At 40.8% G+C, this 18833-nt stretch overlaps 1 protein-coding gene across 1 annotated transcript in view; it reads right to left on the reverse strand.

The window, feature by feature from the left end:
• Positions 1-18833, reverse strand: part of NYAP2 (neuronal tyrosine-phosphorylated phosphoinositide-3-kinase adaptor 2) — a 131420-nt gene that overhangs the window by 72424 nt on the left and 40163 nt on the right. Inside the window, exon 2 of the mRNA XM_074153889.1 lies at positions 1270-1568. Coding sequence (XP_074009990.1) covers positions 1270-1568 — 299 coding nt within the window. The remainder of the gene's footprint in view (positions 1-1269; positions 1569-18833) is intronic.

Raw genomic sequence — 18833 nt, forward strand, 5'->3', positions numbered from 1 at the left:
ATAGCCACCACGTGATGGGATAGATTAAGCTCAACCTGCACAGAGTGGGAGGAGGCAAAGGGCCTCTGCTTAACACTTGGATTTGTCATGTTAGTCAGTTTACTGGAGTTGATGTAACGTTCACTGTAGAGAACAAGCTATGGAAGTAATGGTAAATGTCATATCCAAAATTACTACCAACAACAGATAAATAAGCCTACAGTTCTCTTCAGTGTTTGTGCTCAACCTCACAACTGTAGACATATGTGCCACTAGTTGAATTATACATTCCTTTGCACCTTTCTTATCACTGATGACCTTTGAAAATCAGATTTGCTTAGAAGGGGTTGTAGCTTGAATACAATTAACAACCATTTCTGGCCACGGCAACAAGCAAAGAGATACGCACTACGAGCACAACACACTGCATGGGATGTCAAAACCGATCTGTATCATAGCAGTGGGAAAGACCAGCACTGATCAAACCCATTTGCCCCTGAGGGTTCCTTCTCACAGTTCACACTGTGAAGCAGAGTCATCCTGATGTACTGTCCTAGCAGGGAGTACAGCTGGTCCTACTGCTGCACAAAATGCATTTCCAGCATGGAAGAAAGTAAAGAGAAGATCCCTATAGCGTTAGCTCATCTTTAGTAGTTCAAAGTAAGGAAGCAATATTCTTATTCAACACATCTGTTAATTTGCTTCTGAATGCTGCATTGTCTGAAATGTAACTGGGAGGAATGGGAAGAGAAAATGTATGCAAACATGCAAAATGTATATGCAAACAGAAGCTTTGGGCAATACAATATACCATCTTGGGTACAATTTTTACCATTGGATGATATTTCCTTGCTGTAGAGTTTCAGTGCCAGGCAGCATCCTTTCTAATCATTTCTGTCCTTCACTTCTTTGTTGAGGGGCATCCTCTCTAAAGCTGTGGTTTTCACAGTGCTAGTGATATGATGAGTGGTCCTTGGCTGGCATGCAGATAACAGTGTCCTATATGCCATCTGATAGCAGTCTCTTTTTCCCCCATTTTGAATAAATTCAACTCATTCCCCAGTATATAACCAGGCCATATAAGTGGTATGGTTCTAGTGAGAAATGTCAAAGGTTGGCAATTACCCACTGGTCCAAAATTCGGAGAACAGTGATGTGGGACACCTGTGCTGGCACTGTTACACAGATGGGGAAAGATACAGGTAATTCTTAAATGCAAAATTATCAACTAGGCAATCTTAACAGTGGGTCACCAAAAGCCATTTTTTTCCATAGAATTATAGTGTTTACCTTCAGTCCTGTCCGGTAGTTTCCCACTCTTACTTGTTGTTCCGGTGTTGACTGTTTCAGATGAGGTGCTCAATTTGGTGTTGGGGTCTCGCTTAGGTTTTGGAGGCGGCTGCTTACGAGAGCTGCTACTTTCATCATCGGTTCCTCCAACAGAATGAAGAGACTGGGATCTCACGGTAAAGCCACTGGAGCAAGGATGTGGCAGTCTGTCCTGAGGAGCAGGCATTGTCATAAATCCCATGCGGAAATGTTTCCCCACATAGCTTCCTTCATTTCCTCTCACTACTTCTCCACCTATGCTGTAAGAGAAAATACACATATAAGTAAATGATCCAGCTTTGCCTGAACTATACGTGGAACCAGGGTCTTATTTCTGCCTGTGCTGAGCAGATTGTACTTTCGGCTTTGCAAACAAGCAATATTCTTTTCTTAAAACAAGATGACTACTAGAATAGTAGTCAACATAGGTTGCCATCGACTGAAACGCAGATATACACCTATGCACCCACTCAAAATTTTACAAGAAGTAATTGAGAAGGATTTGTTCAGGTTCCATAGCATTGTGACTAGAAATGGTCTATAGGACAAATTTCAAACGTTGGAAGTCAGAACTGAGTTTTCAGGAAGACAAAAGACTGCCAGTAGGGCAAAGAATACTGCTTTAGAAATGCAACAACATGTATTGATCTGCACTCCCCTGCACTCATCTTTGACTACAGACATTCATGTACCTTGGGAAACGAGGTTCCAATCAATCATTTCCCTTCAGACTAAAGAACGGTAAGAGAAAGCAATGCTCTAAAAAATTACTTGGATATAGGAAACTGAACATTAACATCTAATCAAATTCACATGAAGCTGCAACATGAGCAGCATCAGACTAATAAGGTACAAGTATAGGAGATGAAAAGGCTATAGGCTATGGGACACCAGGAAGAAAATAACATCTAACCACTCAGAAACAGACATATAGAAGAAGGAAAGGTCAGCTGAAACAAGTGCTGTCATACCAAGTACTACACTGTACTGTGGATGGTAGGACTGAGAACCTGGTATTGTTTCTGCTATACTCACGCATGCTTATCAGTTCAGGAAAACAGCTCTTACCGATCCTTATACTGCAAAACCTACAGCGCATTTCAATTAAGGCAATTCAGTGACTATGCAGAAACTCAGCAACACACACAGGTCAACATCAGCCCGTTTGCAATGAGGTTTGAAATGGTACCAGTGTGGGCATGTAGAAATATCAGTATGAGAAATGTGAAGCTCTGGAAAGCCCTAATTACCTCCTGTTTCCCCTTCACACAGATTGAAGCTCTAAGCAGGGTCAGCCTGCTCCTCTTAAAGTTTCCTATTCAATGTTGCCTTGGGCTGGTGAAATTTATTTGGTGCTGAACACATTTTCTTATTTAAAAGACAAGAACATTTCTAAACAGTTCATGTGAAGAGTGAGTAAGGTCACTTCATTCTGTGATATTGTTCCCATCTTCATTGTAGGTAATACACAAGCTGTATCTACTTGTCCTAAAAGTATCAGATTGGCATCGTGCAACACACAACTTTGTGCATGATAAAGCAGAACCTTCATTCACTTACTACTATCCTTGCATTTTCATTTAATTTCCACTAGTGGAGAGGTCCACTTTTCAAATTGGTAACAACTGAACAAGTCTAAGTGAACACGTGCAACTCTCCAGGGCACTGACATCTACCTGCACATGTACACACACACGTGAACACACGCATGCCACATACGCACACACCGGTCCATGCTCATAACGAGTTATTATAGAATCCTAATTGGCATCAATCCCAGAGGGATTTGCAGCCAGAAAGATCAAAAGGTAGAACTCATTAATATGAAGATTAATAAAAAACCTGTAGCTAATTTAAATGATTAACTATGCCTCTACTAATCCTTCATAAATTGTTCTAAAAATCTTATAATCCTCTGACGCTGGACTACGAAAAGGGCCTGTCACATTATTTAAAGAAGATTACTATCCAAACACGCTGAAGAATGCAGGTAGGGTGTCTGCTTCCTGCCTTAGGTCCATTGGATAAATCACGTTTAGCAAACAAAATTTCAGTTTGCCATGTCTGTAACATTAAAATTCTTATCACGTTACATTATTTAATTAGTGCATTTACTTTACTGCTATGTGGAGGTGTTTACACCACAGGCTATAGGGCAGATTCTGTTGTGAATGAACTTGTACAAATTCCACTGAGCTCAAAGGTTTCACCCTTTTCCTAAGAATACACAGAACTGTGTTTGTACAAAGCATGTTTTTTTGCCAAACTGGTGCATCTTGTATTCAAGAAATAAAAACTTTCAAAATATATGTCCAGTGCCTAAATGCGCTATCTCATTAAATGATTAAATCATGCCTTCCTTTTTCCTTCTCTTCCCATAGCTTTTTCTTCTTTACTGAGTTCCTTTCAACAGCACGTATGAAAACCTGTCTCACCTACTTCCTACACTTACTCCAGAATAAACAGCCTACAGCCAGGTCAGAGAGGGGCTGCAGGTACAGACGGGAACAGACCTTGCTGTTCTGCTTCATGGCTGAAGTACATCTGGTCTTGCTTTTCTACATCCTCTGCTCAGCTACTAGACAAAACCAGCAGGACACCATTTCCCTCCTTTCAGCCACATTTAAAAAAGGAGCCAATCTTCAGCTGATGGTTAGGCACTGTAAACTCCAAGCTGAAGATGAGTAGCCTCTAATTTTTGGCCTGATTTCAGGACTGTGGCCATCAACCAGGACCCCAAAAAGCTTAGGTTTGTTACTTACGCTGGTAGCGATTCCTGAGTGCTGGGCAGCGAGTGTTTCCTAGCATAGCTTGACTAGTGCAAGCGTTAACAGTGGGTGGAGTGCCAAGCCCACATCTCAGTAATACAGACTGAAATCCATCACGGCACAGGGAGAAAGGGATCACTCCAGACTCATACCCAGAGCACAAGTACAAAAGCAGGACGGCAGATTTCAGATGTGGCATCCCCTACGCTCAGGCAGCAGCATGCTGAAGCTCCGTTTGGACTTGTGCAACACAGCTTTGCAATGCACAGCGCTGATGTTACATCATGAAACCAGACAGAATTGAAGGATTTATTTATATACCCCTCCTGATTGCAACCACAGGAGTTGGCTGGGGCTGCTATGTCCCACTACAGCACAACAGGCCAAGAAAGATTTATATGCACCTTGCTGCATAAATGACTACAGAGACAGCAAGGGAAAATAACTGTGTAGATGATCTCACTCCATTATTTCTGACAGGAAAGAGCCTGTGCTCCTCATTGTACTGATAATGAGTTCTATCTCATTTCAAAACTGTATTATGTGAGTCGCTGCAAGTATTACACAGTTTATTAATATATATGGAAATACAGATTTGGATTATTCCTCTGGGAAGTTTCAATTTGAACTTGGCCAGGTTCAACTGCTTCTCCGACAAAGACTTATGTACAGCTTTCAAATAACTGTTAAAAATGCAAGACATTTGTCTACAAAGAGAGACATGAATTATATAATAACAAAATTAATCATACAATCACTCACATTACACACTTAACAGCAAAGCTGACTTTGTGCTAAAAATGCGTTTGCCTACTTCTAGTGCTTGACACTGCAGTGGATGGAAAAAAGGGCAGTGCAGCGAGGCTGGCTCCAAACACCCCTAAGAAGAGTGTTCTGAAGCAGCTCTCCTTTCAAAACATGTCACAGGGCTTCTCCAAAGCCTACCTAACAAGTCCAGTGCAGCCCATGAGCGCTGCCAGATTACACACTCCCTCCTTGGGTGCATTGGAAGGTAAGCGAGCTTCCCATCCCTCTCCCTCTTCCACACTGTACTGGAATTGCTCATTACAACAAATACCAAAAAGGTTGGATCTGCCTTAAATCAGTAATAGTGGATCTCAGCTTTCATTTCTAAAATATGAACAAGAGTTCCAGCTGATTGATTTGATGAGCCTTGTTACACCTCCAATAGAGGTTTTATCTATCAGCTGAGATTTCTGAGGCGAGAGCTCGCCTAGCATAAAGCCATACTGACCTCGCTATTCCTACCTGTGGTATCAGCCTGGCCACACAGACGCCGTGACCGTGGCAGCCCTGGACATGTTACAGCTCAGTTTATTGTGCTCTGCCTGCTCCATCCTATCAAGTAGATACTGGAGCACTGACCAAACTACAGCACAGAATAACTGCAATGTTCACATGTTTGAAGAACTACAGAGGGGCAAGGCTTTTGTATTATTCATTTTATTACACATCACAAGAGGGCAAGTTATAGAGGAAGAATAAAGGCTAAATGTTAAAAATGAACACAGAAAATACTCTGAATGGACAGAGCACAGGCAAGGTCATTTCCACCTGGCTTTGCCGTGAGTCATAGTGTTCCTATCAACTAGGAATATATTTTCAAATTGTTCAGTTACAAAACTAAAGAAATAGAACTCGTCCTCACATTGCTGAAAAATACATGACAAAGAAAAAGTATCCAGAGAGTGCCTGCCTTAGTCGGTGTGGTCTTTTTAATTTGCATTGTTCCTACTTAGCATTGCAAATAACAGTTTTACTTTGCTCTGTGAGGTTTCATTACTTGATCCAGACAGAAATTGAATTAATTCCTGGAAGACTAATTAATACTTGTGTGAAACTTTTGTTTTACTTGGTGTTACTGCTTTAACTGTAAACAATGTGGAATATTAAATCTCCTAGTAAGGAATAGCAGAATTCTTGGGAATATCTAAGTCCCATAAAGTCAGAATACCCTAGAGATACATTTTCTTCCCAGCCATCTATCTACCCTTGTTCTTGGTATTCATCCAGAAATTCTCTTATCAGTTTAGACTTACAATGGATTAGTTTCACGCCTCAGGCACAAAGAACCACTTGGTAGTTTTCCTCATCTTTGTGCAGTTTTTATTTTTCTTCCAGTGCTCCTTTACATGAGACTTTCTGACTTTTTATCCACAAGTTCAAAAGGGGAACTACACCTGATCATGAGACTTGACCTTCTAAGCAGGAGGAAGGGGAATGTCCTCTGCTAGTGACATGGCATCTTTGACAGTGTTTTGCCATTTCTTTGCTGTGATGCAGCCCAGTCTGGGACCACAGCAGGTCACCATCCTTCTTTGAGTGTTGAAATTCCAGACAACCAAGGGAAGCCATTTCAATAGCAGCTGCTCACTCCTCTTGTGCTTCAGGAGGAAGACTCGGTCACACATACTGGTTTGTTAGCTGGGAGAAACTGAGATGGGAGTCTCTGCAGACTCCTCTGCAGAAGTGTGGAGAACTATGAATTACAAGGCAAATAATGCACATGGATGGCCAGGCCTCCTCCCTCTGGGGGATAGTACACAGTGCTATCCCCCATGACATACATCTAATCCACCAGGGAAGCCATCTGAGTCAGACTTGAGAAAAAAGAAGTCACAAAAAATTAACTGTGATGATGTAGGAAGATTTTTATAAATCCTTCATAAAAATGACTAATAATCAGTAAAAATACAAAAGGACTAAAAAAACTCAAGCATTGTATATGAGCTGGCTTGATGCTCAAACAACAGTTCATTCCTTGGTGCATCTACCATTTTTTGGGTCAAGAGAATAACTACTGTTATTGTAGGCTTTTTTAACCACTTCCCTACTCTTATAGCAATGAACACCCAGCTCCTCTGCTCATATCAAATGTTCAGAGTATAAAGGGCTGAAATGGCTTTGAAATGTCTATTCCCCATCAGAATAAATTATACACACATATACTAAGGATGACACATTTTACTTTGTATCCAAGAAGCACTTTCAAGATTAGCATAAATTATATTTGTAAATTAGAGGTTGGATGCCAAAAAACAGAAGATATACTATTTTTATCCCCCTAAACATGATTTCAGCAGACCATGAAATGTAATACGGAAGAAAGAAGGGCAGGATCACAATCATGGATTCAGAGACTGCACTGCAAGTATGGCGTTACACAAAGCTACACCATTTTTGTTACAGAAATTAAACATAAGAACAAATTAGACACATTTTCTTTTTTTTTTAAATCACACTTCAGATGTGTCCCTCTACTCCCAAGTAATATACATACATGAATTTTTTCTGCATTACTTTGCTGAAAGGTTCCAAATGACTCATGATGATCTTACATCAAGGTCCAGAGGATAATACTACCATCCTTTTAGATACAGGCTAAAGTGTAGATGAATCATGACAAAGGTCAAATTTAGAGTCATTTTGTGCACCTGGAGGACTATCTAAAGTGAGCAACTGACATGTCTATGCACATCAAACAACTTACCTCTGCCATATGCCTCTGCTTTTGAGGTAGGAGATCAGGTGCTGCTTAAGAAGTCAGGCCTCTCAGGACACAGAATACATTAATGATATAAAGTACAATTTATTCTTTTATCACACCTGTCATACTCACAGGCCCAGGGTTTGATCCTGCAAACATGCAATGAGCTGACACTCCCTCGTGTACCTGCATTATCGCACTGGAATAACTAGGAAGCCTTGCAGAAATTACTTGTTGCTTGTGAATCCTTTCTAAGCAATCCCACTTAGAGATGTGCCCGTGTAGTCTGATGATAGATTATTTCTAGGAAGTAGTTTCTTCAAGCCAGCCTGTGCCCCCATCAACACTCTGTGTTGCTCTTGTGAGTCTGGCTCCTGCCATCCATGGCAGGACTGAATCTTGCACGCAGAAATCTGTCCAGATCAAACCGAACCATCACATGTTTTGGCTGCACTGTAAGATTCACTGAGTCCTTGGTAAGCAACCAAAAGGCAGCTGTAACTCCTACACAGTGCACAACGGTTCGTAAAAGCAAAACTAACCAAGACTTTCCACAGCAGGTTTTCCATAAGATGCCAGATAACCTCATTTCAAATGGTGATCTGCTATGCTTCACAGTCAACTATTTCTATAATGCAAAAGGTTGAAAACACTAGCAGTAGTTGAGGTTTTTGGGGGGAAAAAAAAAAATTCAAAATCAAAACAACCAAACCAAATCCAAAATACTTTATAAGAAACATTGATAAATAAGAACTATATATGCTATTTTTACAAGAAATCTAACATAAACTGGACAGCTTGGAAAGGAGTAACTCGGGAGTAAGTACCTTTCTGATCCACAGAGAGCTTAACAAACCTGTATTTCATAAGCTTGAACTGAAGTGCAGGTACCACTACTTATCTCCACTGGCATTCCTTCTGTCTTCAGTCGGCCGCCTCTTAAACCGGGACCTAACAACAAGTACGTTGGGCTGAACATCCACAAGGAGCTGGTGTTGCTTTCCTCAGAGGACCAACCCTTCCTACTGTATCTGGGGCACAATCTCCAGCCCCACATGTGACTGGTGACGACTGATGCATATGGAAAGGTCTGTAAGTTGTGAATACAGGGGACACCTAACAGGCAGGAGTGAAAAGCGCTCTGCTTTTATACGACTGCAGATATTTTTAATTTTGCATGGGAGATGCACAGCTAAAAGCCAGTAAATGAAAGCTCATATGTTCAGAGTCACCTAGAATCAGACATCAACCATATGCAATGTTTAAACTGAGTGCAAATGCATGTTCACGTTAATGGAGTGGGGGTTTGCATCCTGTCAAAAACGGGTGGAGCTAAACCAAGGCTGTGTTTTTGTCACATTCAGTGGAAAACCACATGGCACAGACTCCACTCTGCCTGAGCAACTGTGGCTAAGTAAATATTTCAATGAGCTATGGGAATAAATTAACATATAAAATCATTTTTGTGGATTTCTGTAATAAAATGTTTCTTTGGTTTTGAGTCGAAGAGTTGTAATAGAAGGAAAATCTGTAAAAAGTAAAAATGCCTTTTTGTGGATCAGATGCCGGGAAAAGTTTAAACCTGGACAAATGAATAAAATGTGCCAACACTCTAAGAACAGTGATTTGTAAACCAAGTGCTCTGTGCCTGCTGAGATATTACATTGTGTCTAACCTTTCCAGATCCAAGCTTATTTCAAACAGTGATTGTACAGATGCTCTTCTGAGTCCCTCAAGTAAACATAAGTCTACTTTCCTTTTAAAATCCAAGCTCAAATACAAATTAAGGTATTAAATAAAGGGTTTTTTTAAGGTAAATAAATGAAATTAGGGTTTTAAATAAATGCTTCCTATGGCCTCCAGCCCCAAAGAGAAAGGAGTTTGATTCTGACCAGTGAACAGGAAGAAGAACATTTTGTTTCCGAGGAAAACCCCTCACATATTTCACTTCAGTGTGATCCATGAACAAAAAAAAAATCTGTATGTTTTGCTAACTACTGACCTGAAAATCCAGTTATTCACATAATTCTGCTGATATGTATGAATGACAATATTCTCAGTTCAAAATACATTCCCTAGTCTGGCTTGTCTCCCTGTTTTCTTTTATAAATGTCATGTGAGTAGGTAAGAAAGGGAGAGGCGCTGCCTGGCATGCAGAGCCTGGGCGCAGGTCTCAGCAGCACAGTCGCAGTAGGGATGCGAACAGGGATGCAGGCTCCACTGAAGCGACTGTTTTATGCAAATGCTTGTCTTCCGGCAGCTCATCACTTCAGATCAGTTATATTCATATAGGGCAATTTTGCCTCCAGACATCGCAGCACATGGCAAAACTGCGATTTGCATTCTCTTGAACAGGCGTATATCCAAATATTCCAGGTACAATTTTAGGTATTGATTCCATAGATATTCAGGGTCAGTTTGCTGTAACTAAAAAAGCATTGCACATTAGCAATTTAAATGGGACTAAATCGATTTTAATCTACAAATTGTATTTTTAAATTTTGATTGAAGGGGAATGCATGGTTCAAGTTCATACAAAACAGCACAAGGCTTGGGTATTTTCCCTGCTTAACAATGTTTGCGTGTGCCGAACTGGTCTTTGCACAGGAAACAAAAAAAAATTTAGCTTACTACAGCTTACCTCACCCTAACTACATAAATACTCTGCTGGATACATCACCTCACTGTCACAGGTGCTGGAGCCCATAGGAATCTTCACCAGAAACCCCTTTTTTGCACTGGAAGAGCCCTGCCAGAGTCCACTGCCATGACGTTACAGCCAACGTTACTAACCTTGTGCGGTTCAGTACACGTACTAACCATGTCTCTGTTCCTTCTGATTTCTGGAGGGAAGTTTTCAGCTCATTTGTCAATCACCACTTTGTGATTTAACTGGACAGCTTGAATATCTGTCCGTGCCTTGCAAAATGAAACAAGGAGTCAAAAAACTAAGTGAAATGTTTTTCACAGGTGTGATAAACCCAGAAAATAGGAAAGGGAATCACTCCACAGAGATGCGTACACTGGTCTCTCTCGCTCCTCTTTCACTGGACAGTCTCAATCTGCTAAATGAAACTACATGAAATCCTGCACATCAGTATCGACAGCTCTCAACATCAAAGCCAGGAGAAGCTTGTTCACCAAGATACAAAGTCACTTTGAAAATCTCTGCTTATGTCACCTTTTTGTCCGTAACAAAATGACTGTTATTGCCACAACAGAATATGAAGCTTAACACCTAAATTTATAAGTAATAATATAAAGCAGCCCTTTTACTGTCTCGATGGATGCCAGTTTCTTAGCCAGGGTTGTCAGAAGCTGGTTATTTGTTCAGAGAAAGAAATAAAAAAAGGACATTATATTTTCAGAAACACAGTTGATTTAATATTACACATCAGAGCGTGTAAAAAGCAAGTGTAATGGGCATAGAGATGGTTCAGGCTTCTGTCTGTCAGTCAGGACACTGAAAGAGGCCAGCCAGTAAAAGTATAGATTGTCCATGCATACCTGCATCCAGAGTGCCCCTGAACCAATTCCACACTCAGTCTTCCAATACATTTGTTGCATGTCCATGCATTCCCTTTAGAGGTGAATTGTTCAAATGCAAAGTATAGGAATTTTCTCCTCTGTATCCACGCAGAGCCAGTAACTCTAGCAGACTGCTAAAAGGTCTCTACATCTATAGGAATTTAACATCAGAGACAACCGGCTGCAATAAAAGCTGCCAAAGCTGTCAAAAATAAGCACACACTGATTTTCATCCCTCTCAGAATTACTTTTGCAAACAGGAATGTTCAGCTACTTATTTTTTGGTCGCTGCTGTGTTGTGGTGTTTTTTTTCTTCTTGCGGGGATAGCTTTTTGCTAAATAGTTGAGCAAAAATTACATCCACCAAGCTCTGACACCAAAGGAAGGTGATATCTAAATGCTCCTTTAGTGACACATATTTACATTGCCCAGAGGATCGTCAGCACAGCCTATGAAACTGCAGTGAAATAAATTTTGCTAATCCAAGAGTAAATATATTTTCCAAGCTGTAAAAAACTGTGAGGATTTATTAGGGAGTTGAAACATTAAAACAAAGAGCAAACACCCTTACAACCTGCATTCAATAGTATAATGCTAAATTAAGTAGGGAATGTAGGTTTAGTTCCCTGCATGAGAGGTGATCAGCTCAGTGCTGTTTGTACAAAAAAGGTGCAAACTCCCTTTATTCCTCAGGTAAATCCTTGGAAGTGTCATTCATTGAGTGACATGTTGGTGGTAACTTAGCTTGCAAAAAATAGTGCTTTCTGTGTGTTGAGGTGGTGAGCTGTAGCAACCAGGGTTCCACAAAGTCTGGACCTCATTTTACAAAAAGATGACCAACCAAAAAACAATGTGTTGCTACTTCTCTTTACATTAAGAATTACCATTAAAATCTGCAATGGTGCTGGTACTAAGTTTTAGTGTATGTACATTTCTAGGTCTCTTAAGCCCCTTTGAAAAGTCTTCTATCTAGAAAACATAACCCTGCCATAATACGAACTGTGTTTTTCCATCTCCCAATGCTACATCGCAGGCAGCAGTCTACTTAACAACAACTTAAGCCAGGGAGGTGCTCAGAGACACCGTGTGTGTACGCACCAAGCACTGCAGCTCAAATGAGCGAGTCTGCAGACGAGGCAGCACAAAGGGATATCTCTGTGTCTCTAGTAAGAGCAATTCAACTCTGTGGGTTTTTTTCCTTTTTAAACAAGAAAATACTGTTATTCTCTGCTCCAGGATATGTGATACCCCTTTCCCTGCCCTGCTGCCCAGCGCCCACACAGGACATAGTAACCTGCTGCTGTGTGCTTACTGCCCCAGCTACCCCAGGATTTCAAGTTTTGTAATGATAAGCCAAAAAAAATTCCTTCAAGATGGCCTCACAATAAAAACCTTAAACAAGAGCAGCCTTGACTCAAATTTTGGGCCATTAAGTATAGAACCGGATCAGGGAGGCTTTCAAGTCCTACAGAGAGCTCATGGCAACATATCTTTTAATAGGCACTGTCACCCACTTACTAAATGCAGTAAAGGGCTACTGAGTTCTAGGACGGATGAACCACACTGGACTTGACACACACACTTCTGTGAATTTGCCTGTGAAACGGTTTTCTAGGCTACCTAGAATGTCATGCAGAAATGTTAACACTCCTGGTGACCACCACGTCATTATTCTGGACCTAGAATCTCTTTGTATTTTATTTTTTACTCAATAAGAAGTGAAAGATAACAATTGTTAAATAAAGCCTATCAGCACCTAGTTATTTAGCCAGTGGATCCGTTGCTTCACAACAAAGGCAGATGATCAGAGGTAAGAAAAGACAGAAGAAGCACAATTACATTATTGTAGCTCTAAAGGGTGACTTCTAGAATCCACTTGGAGGTAAAGGGTAAAACTGGCATATTTCCCACTGGGGGGTTTGAGTTATATGGCTACCTGTGGTCATTTTTTCAAGTTTTGCTTTATATTCACGAGTAACAACACACTCTTAAGATGAGAGCCAAGGCTCTTCTGTAATCCTGCTGTTGAATTCTGGAAGGGAAGACTAAATACAATCTAAAGATTGCGAGACACTGGAGAAGAAAACTTGGGATATCAAAACTATGGAGTTTTGCAGATGTTTGCAAGTGATCCAAGCTGAATTTTTTAATCCACCCTCAGATATTAAAAGGGAGTTCATACCTCACAGGTGTATTCAGTAAAATCTGTAGGATAGCTTTGATTCAAGACCCAAATCAACTTCAAGAGGGCTCATGAAAGAATAATGTCAAGGAAAGAAAATATCTCCCAGGGAGAGATTCCCTACTGTGGAGGTGACAAAACTGGGCTAATAGATGCTAACATCTATAATTCTTGAAATGCAGCTAAAAATAAATGCAAATTATAATCTTTCATAATACATATGAGTTATTTATGCATATGCTTATTAATCTGTGTTTATTGCCCTTCAAGCTGAATAGAGAAACAGTTAGATCCCTTTCTAGCAGTAGTAGTATGGGGCATGTAGATATATAACTTTGATTTACAGAGTATGACAGGCAATCAATGTGTGTCAGAGAAAGCCCACATCAGCAGAGAGACATGTTAAAGCCACATTTAAATTTTCTTTTTTAGGAGTGAACAGATGAGTGTTTCCTTCACGTTCTGAACACAATGAGATTGGGAAATAACCTAAATTTCAGGCAAGGAGAAAATGGGTTGCTTCAAATTATAGGAATATGAACAGCACTAATTTTATTCTTCACTTTCAGCAGAATCAAGCAGTGCATACCAGAAAAAAGAAAGTCAGACATATCCCTAAGTCTGTTATTAGACATTTCCATTTGCACACAGTGCAAGTAGTATAGGAATGACGGCTAAAAATAAACTATTTTCCTATATATTTTACACTCATGACATAAATATTGAATTTTTCTCATGAACTTGAAAGAAAGAAGTCATAAATTATTTTTTCTAATGATTAAACAAAACAGGAATATAGCCGGGAAGTGAAAGACTGAATTCCTATATTAATACTGATGTACAATGAGAGCAGTTAAAGATCCCATTTAAAAGACATTGATATTACGTCCACAAAAAGTTTACATCAGTTGTCAGAATACGAACCGACTACCTATTTCAGCTGGGAATTGTCTGATTGCAAAGTCATGAAGCTATCCAAGAGGCAGGCTTGTAGGAAGCAAACATCTAAGCTGAACAAATCAGTAGCATCTTGCTTTTGAGACCAGAGGGTCAAATTCAACAGAACGTCTCAAGTTGGAAAAAAACACTAGGAAACTGAGAAACCTGAGCAGGACCACATTCCCGAGTTCCGTCTGTCCCACTATCCTAGACAGTCACGTCACATTGTTTGTCAAAACCAGGCTTGGACCCCTTCCCACTAATACTTCATGTGCTTTGTCAGGACTACAGGGTTAGAGCTGGGTATGAACAAACTGTTCTGTTTTCTATGGAAATAAACAAAGACCAACTTTTTTCTTACAAGTCAAGTAACTCAGTGTGACTATAGTGCATATGAATGGCTGGACAAATGACTAAGGCTGCCCCTGGAAAGGAACACTCTGTGCCCTGCTGCATCTTGCGGCTCAGCAAGGAGGAGTGCGAATCAGACGGTCTCCCCAGTCAGTTGGTCACCTCAGGCCTGCTCCTCTGTCCTGCCTCTTAACTGCAAAGTGCAAGGTAATCGAGAGATGAAAGAGGAACTAAATCATGAAACAAAGCTCTTGAGAGTCAAGCTCCCCAAGATTTCCTTTAGAAACAGTTATACACACGCATATACCTCCTACACGTACCATTTACACAGTTTACGCAGAAAGCTTCCATCTCAGTGAGTGCCAACTCCCAGTGACAATGCTCCAATACACAATTTAAAAATTCCATTGGTATTCTTTGGGAATAATGACCGTTGTTGATCGTTCCTGTTTTGCTACGTTTTCTATTTTTTTGCTAGCTTCCATTCCTAATGTGTTTTATTATTATTCTGGTCCTTGCCAAGTCTGTCTGCTGCCTGCTCATTAGAACTCCTGTGGCAGAAAATGTTCCTGCAAGAAACTAATTCTAGTACCTTTCAATTTATTTTCAGGCTGAGTGAGTCTATAAACTCAGATTATTATTAAGGTGAGCTTGCAGTGATGTGTTCGATAGAGTCTGAATCTTGTTGTATTAAGGCAAAGCGGAATTAACCTATATAGTTTGAACTTTATACTTGGAAGACTAAACAAAAAATAAGTAATTCTAGGCCCTCAAAGAAGCTTGCCTCCACTGGGGTTTAAAGTGACCAGCAGGTCAATGGGCAAAACGACTTAGGGCACTCCTTTGTTAGACATATGAGAGGCAACTACCTCTACAAGCTTGCTCTTTCACAACGGAAACCCACTTTGGAATTCTCCAAAGCAACTTCAGAATTTCCAATAGCAGGCGCACACGTGCTCTTAGTTAATATTGTTAATAAAACCATGGACTAGCTCAGTGAGTTGAACCTACAGCAAGCTCCAGTAACACAGAGTTTTTACATGCAATTTGAGGGCTGAGTTCCCTACAGAATGATTGTTGAGTTCTTATTCCACAGCAGTTAAGACTATAAAAGATTAGCAGTGTTAAGTAAATTACTAGAGTTTACATGAGAATGGCCTTCCATCAGTTAACAGCTGGGCCTCCAAGCTATCTAAAACAGGCCTTATTACTTGGATCCACTTATAAAAAAATCATATTTAAGTTATTTACTACCACTTAAACTAAAAAAAAAAAAAAAAAAACGGAGAAAAAAGAAAAAATTCGGAGTTTAAATAATCATAGCTAAAAGGTTTAGAGCATGCACATTTTCCCCAATTTATTATTAAAATCCGCAGCAAAATTGACTGTGGTTTTGCAGGGGCAGGAGAAAATTAAGCAATGTCTCATCTACGGATTCTAACTAAATTTTGAGCACTCTGGGGCTTTTAATATAATGGCAATTTTATTGCTGGTATTAGAGATGTAGTCATCCTGATCTCCAAAAATACTTACCATTTTCTGTGCAGTTCTGTGAAATATGTGTCCATTATTAACCCCAGGACAGGTCATCTCAGACACAGAGCAATCACACAACTGTTGCAGAAGCGTGTGTTCTCTTTGGGTACCAAAGTTTAAAGCCACAGGTCACCAGGAGCTGGGGATTGAAAGAAGCGGACTGAGCCACTGGCCAAGTACCCCCATGGGAAATGAGGTGGCTTCAACACCCTCTTTCCCTTTCCCTGCATTTATTTTATCTACACCGTCTCCTGAGGCAGGAACAGCAGGCGTGTGTCCAGCAGGCAGTACCATCACAGCCAGCCTTGGCCACCCAGGGGGTCTTGTCTCCCCAAGAGTCCTAATAGCTCAGAATGACCTCCCAGACTAGCAAGCCTGTGCAGGGGGAGCCTGGCTCTACCCTAGCTGTGCCTTAACGAGACGATCATCTGCCTTATTACAGAAGACACCAAATAAAACCGGGTATTTAGGACTCATACTGTCATGAGGGGAAAAACTGCTACTAAGTATTAGCTTATCGCTAGGTATCCAACCAATTTCACAGAAGACTAGCAGCACCTCTTCAGGTTTAGTAATATAAGCTGTCTCTGTTCAGTCCATTTATAAAATGTGAGAAGGCAGCAGGAAACCTAAATATTCACAAGGACTTCCTGGAGAAAAACATCCACTGTTCTCTTTCTCATTTCTCTCAGTCTTTGATTTTAGTCTCGTCTTTTCACAGTTCTTTCTTCTCCTTTCTGTATGCCCCCTGTGCTGCAGGGCCACCAACCGCCCTGTGTGTTATACACTGAGGGAACTTCTGTGCAAACGTCCAGCACCACCACAGCTGGAGCCAGCTGTGCGCCTGTTCTTCTGACAACGTTTTACAATAGTTGATCTTAATCTAGGGACAAGGGGAAAGGAGAGCACGAGGAGCACTGCGGAAAACAGGGACCACCCGTGAGTCTACACAGATAGATGGAGTTTGTTTTGACAAAGAGGACCCAGGCCTACAGATGGAGCTGCATGGCTGCAGGATGGCAAGGACTTCAGAAGATCCACTGAGTCTGTACAGCTGCTTTGTACAGCTATAGAGTCTCATACATTTACAGTACCTGAGCATCTCCTAATCACCTACTTACCTCTGTGGGATAACTGCTATTGCCCCAATTCAAAGGTTGGAAGATGATGGAAAACATACAGCTCAGCAAAAACCTAAATCCATGTCCCGCAATTCCCAGGCTGCAATCTCAAACCCAGAACCACCCTTCCCCTCTGTTACGCTTCTGCTTTTCTCTATGTGGTTAAAATTTCACCTCTGAAATACACAAATACTGGTGTGAATGCAGTGCAACATGCCAGAACACAGCGCAAGAGCCTTCAGAGAGGGGTGCATCACAAGCCGTCACGGATCACTAATTCAGGGAGAAGCTTTTGACACTATGGAGACCCCCCAACTCACTCTCTTTTGACACAATTGACAATGGCAGTCTCTCAGGAGAAGGCCAAGCCTTTGGCCTGAAAGCACAGAAGGGGTTTGCAGTGAGGCCTCAGAATTGGAAAGCAAGGGCAGTATGTGCTTTTGGCTTATCCACAGCTGTCGTTTCATTCTGTCCCATGTTGCTTTCCAGAGTTCCCTAGAACACTGGCAGGAGAAGCAAAAGTCTGATGATATGTAAAATACAAGATATATACAAAAAAGATAAAATAAAATACCTCATGTTGTCGATATGATACAGCCCTCAGCCAGTGACCCGTGAAAAGGTTTGACTATTTGGGTAATCTGCTCATAACAAAAGACATGAGAGACAGAAATGCAAGAGCGTGTCCAGTAAATGTGGTGAAAGGCCAAGACTGAGATAATAATTAAAAACTAGAGACAGAGGCAAGTTATTGTGCCTTTCAGAAGGCAAATAACAGAAAGAGGAGGAAAGAAAGGGGGAAGTCCTGCCCCGAGCATGCTAAGATGCTATGGATGGATTTGCTGCACTGCAGATATGCTTACACATAATAAACCTGAATTCATTAATACTAAATATTTACGCTCAGCTTGTAACTGGTCCAAAAAAGCAATTATGATACATCATGTTGACGGAGAGTATAAAGCCATTAAAACTTGGATCACTCACACAATATACTGTGTCAATGCACAGTTAACAATAACATCCCTAGTACAGTACATTTAAATGGGGACAATTCAATGCTTTCTAATAAAGCGATGCAAAATCTATGTTTTGCTGTGACACATATCCTGCAACGAGATCCCTTTAACCAAAAATACAGTACAGTGAAACCCATGAATACTATTTCAGTTGCCCGTTAAATTTAGCATAGTTTATCTGATAAACTCAGAGGGAGCTCTTGGAACTGTACTTTGGTTGTAGTATTTTCCCAACAGCCTAACACGTCATGGAGGATTTAAACAGAGATGAACTGGCAGCAACAGCACCTTTAGCCTTATGATGGCAGGTGAAGAGAAGCCACACAAGGAGAGACTCTGCAGTGCCCATCCTCAGCCCATTTCCAGTCCACTTGAATCTCTTTGAGAAAAGAATAAACAACAGTAATGCCTCGGGTAGAAATGAAGAGCAGAGCTGTCAAAAGTCAGACCTCAAGATGTGACAGTCACATCCATTTCTCTTCTCTCTTTCACAAATAACAGTCTTGAGACGTTAACTGTGTGGTCTTTTACAAAGCAATACACTCCCTGTGGAAGACACTGTCCGTAGAAGTG

This window comes from Numenius arquata, chromosome 9 (assembly GCF_964106895.1).
Source record: "Numenius arquata chromosome 9, bNumArq3.hap1.1, whole genome shotgun sequence".
Lineage (NCBI taxonomy): Eukaryota > Metazoa > Chordata > Aves > Charadriiformes > Scolopacidae > Numenius > Numenius arquata.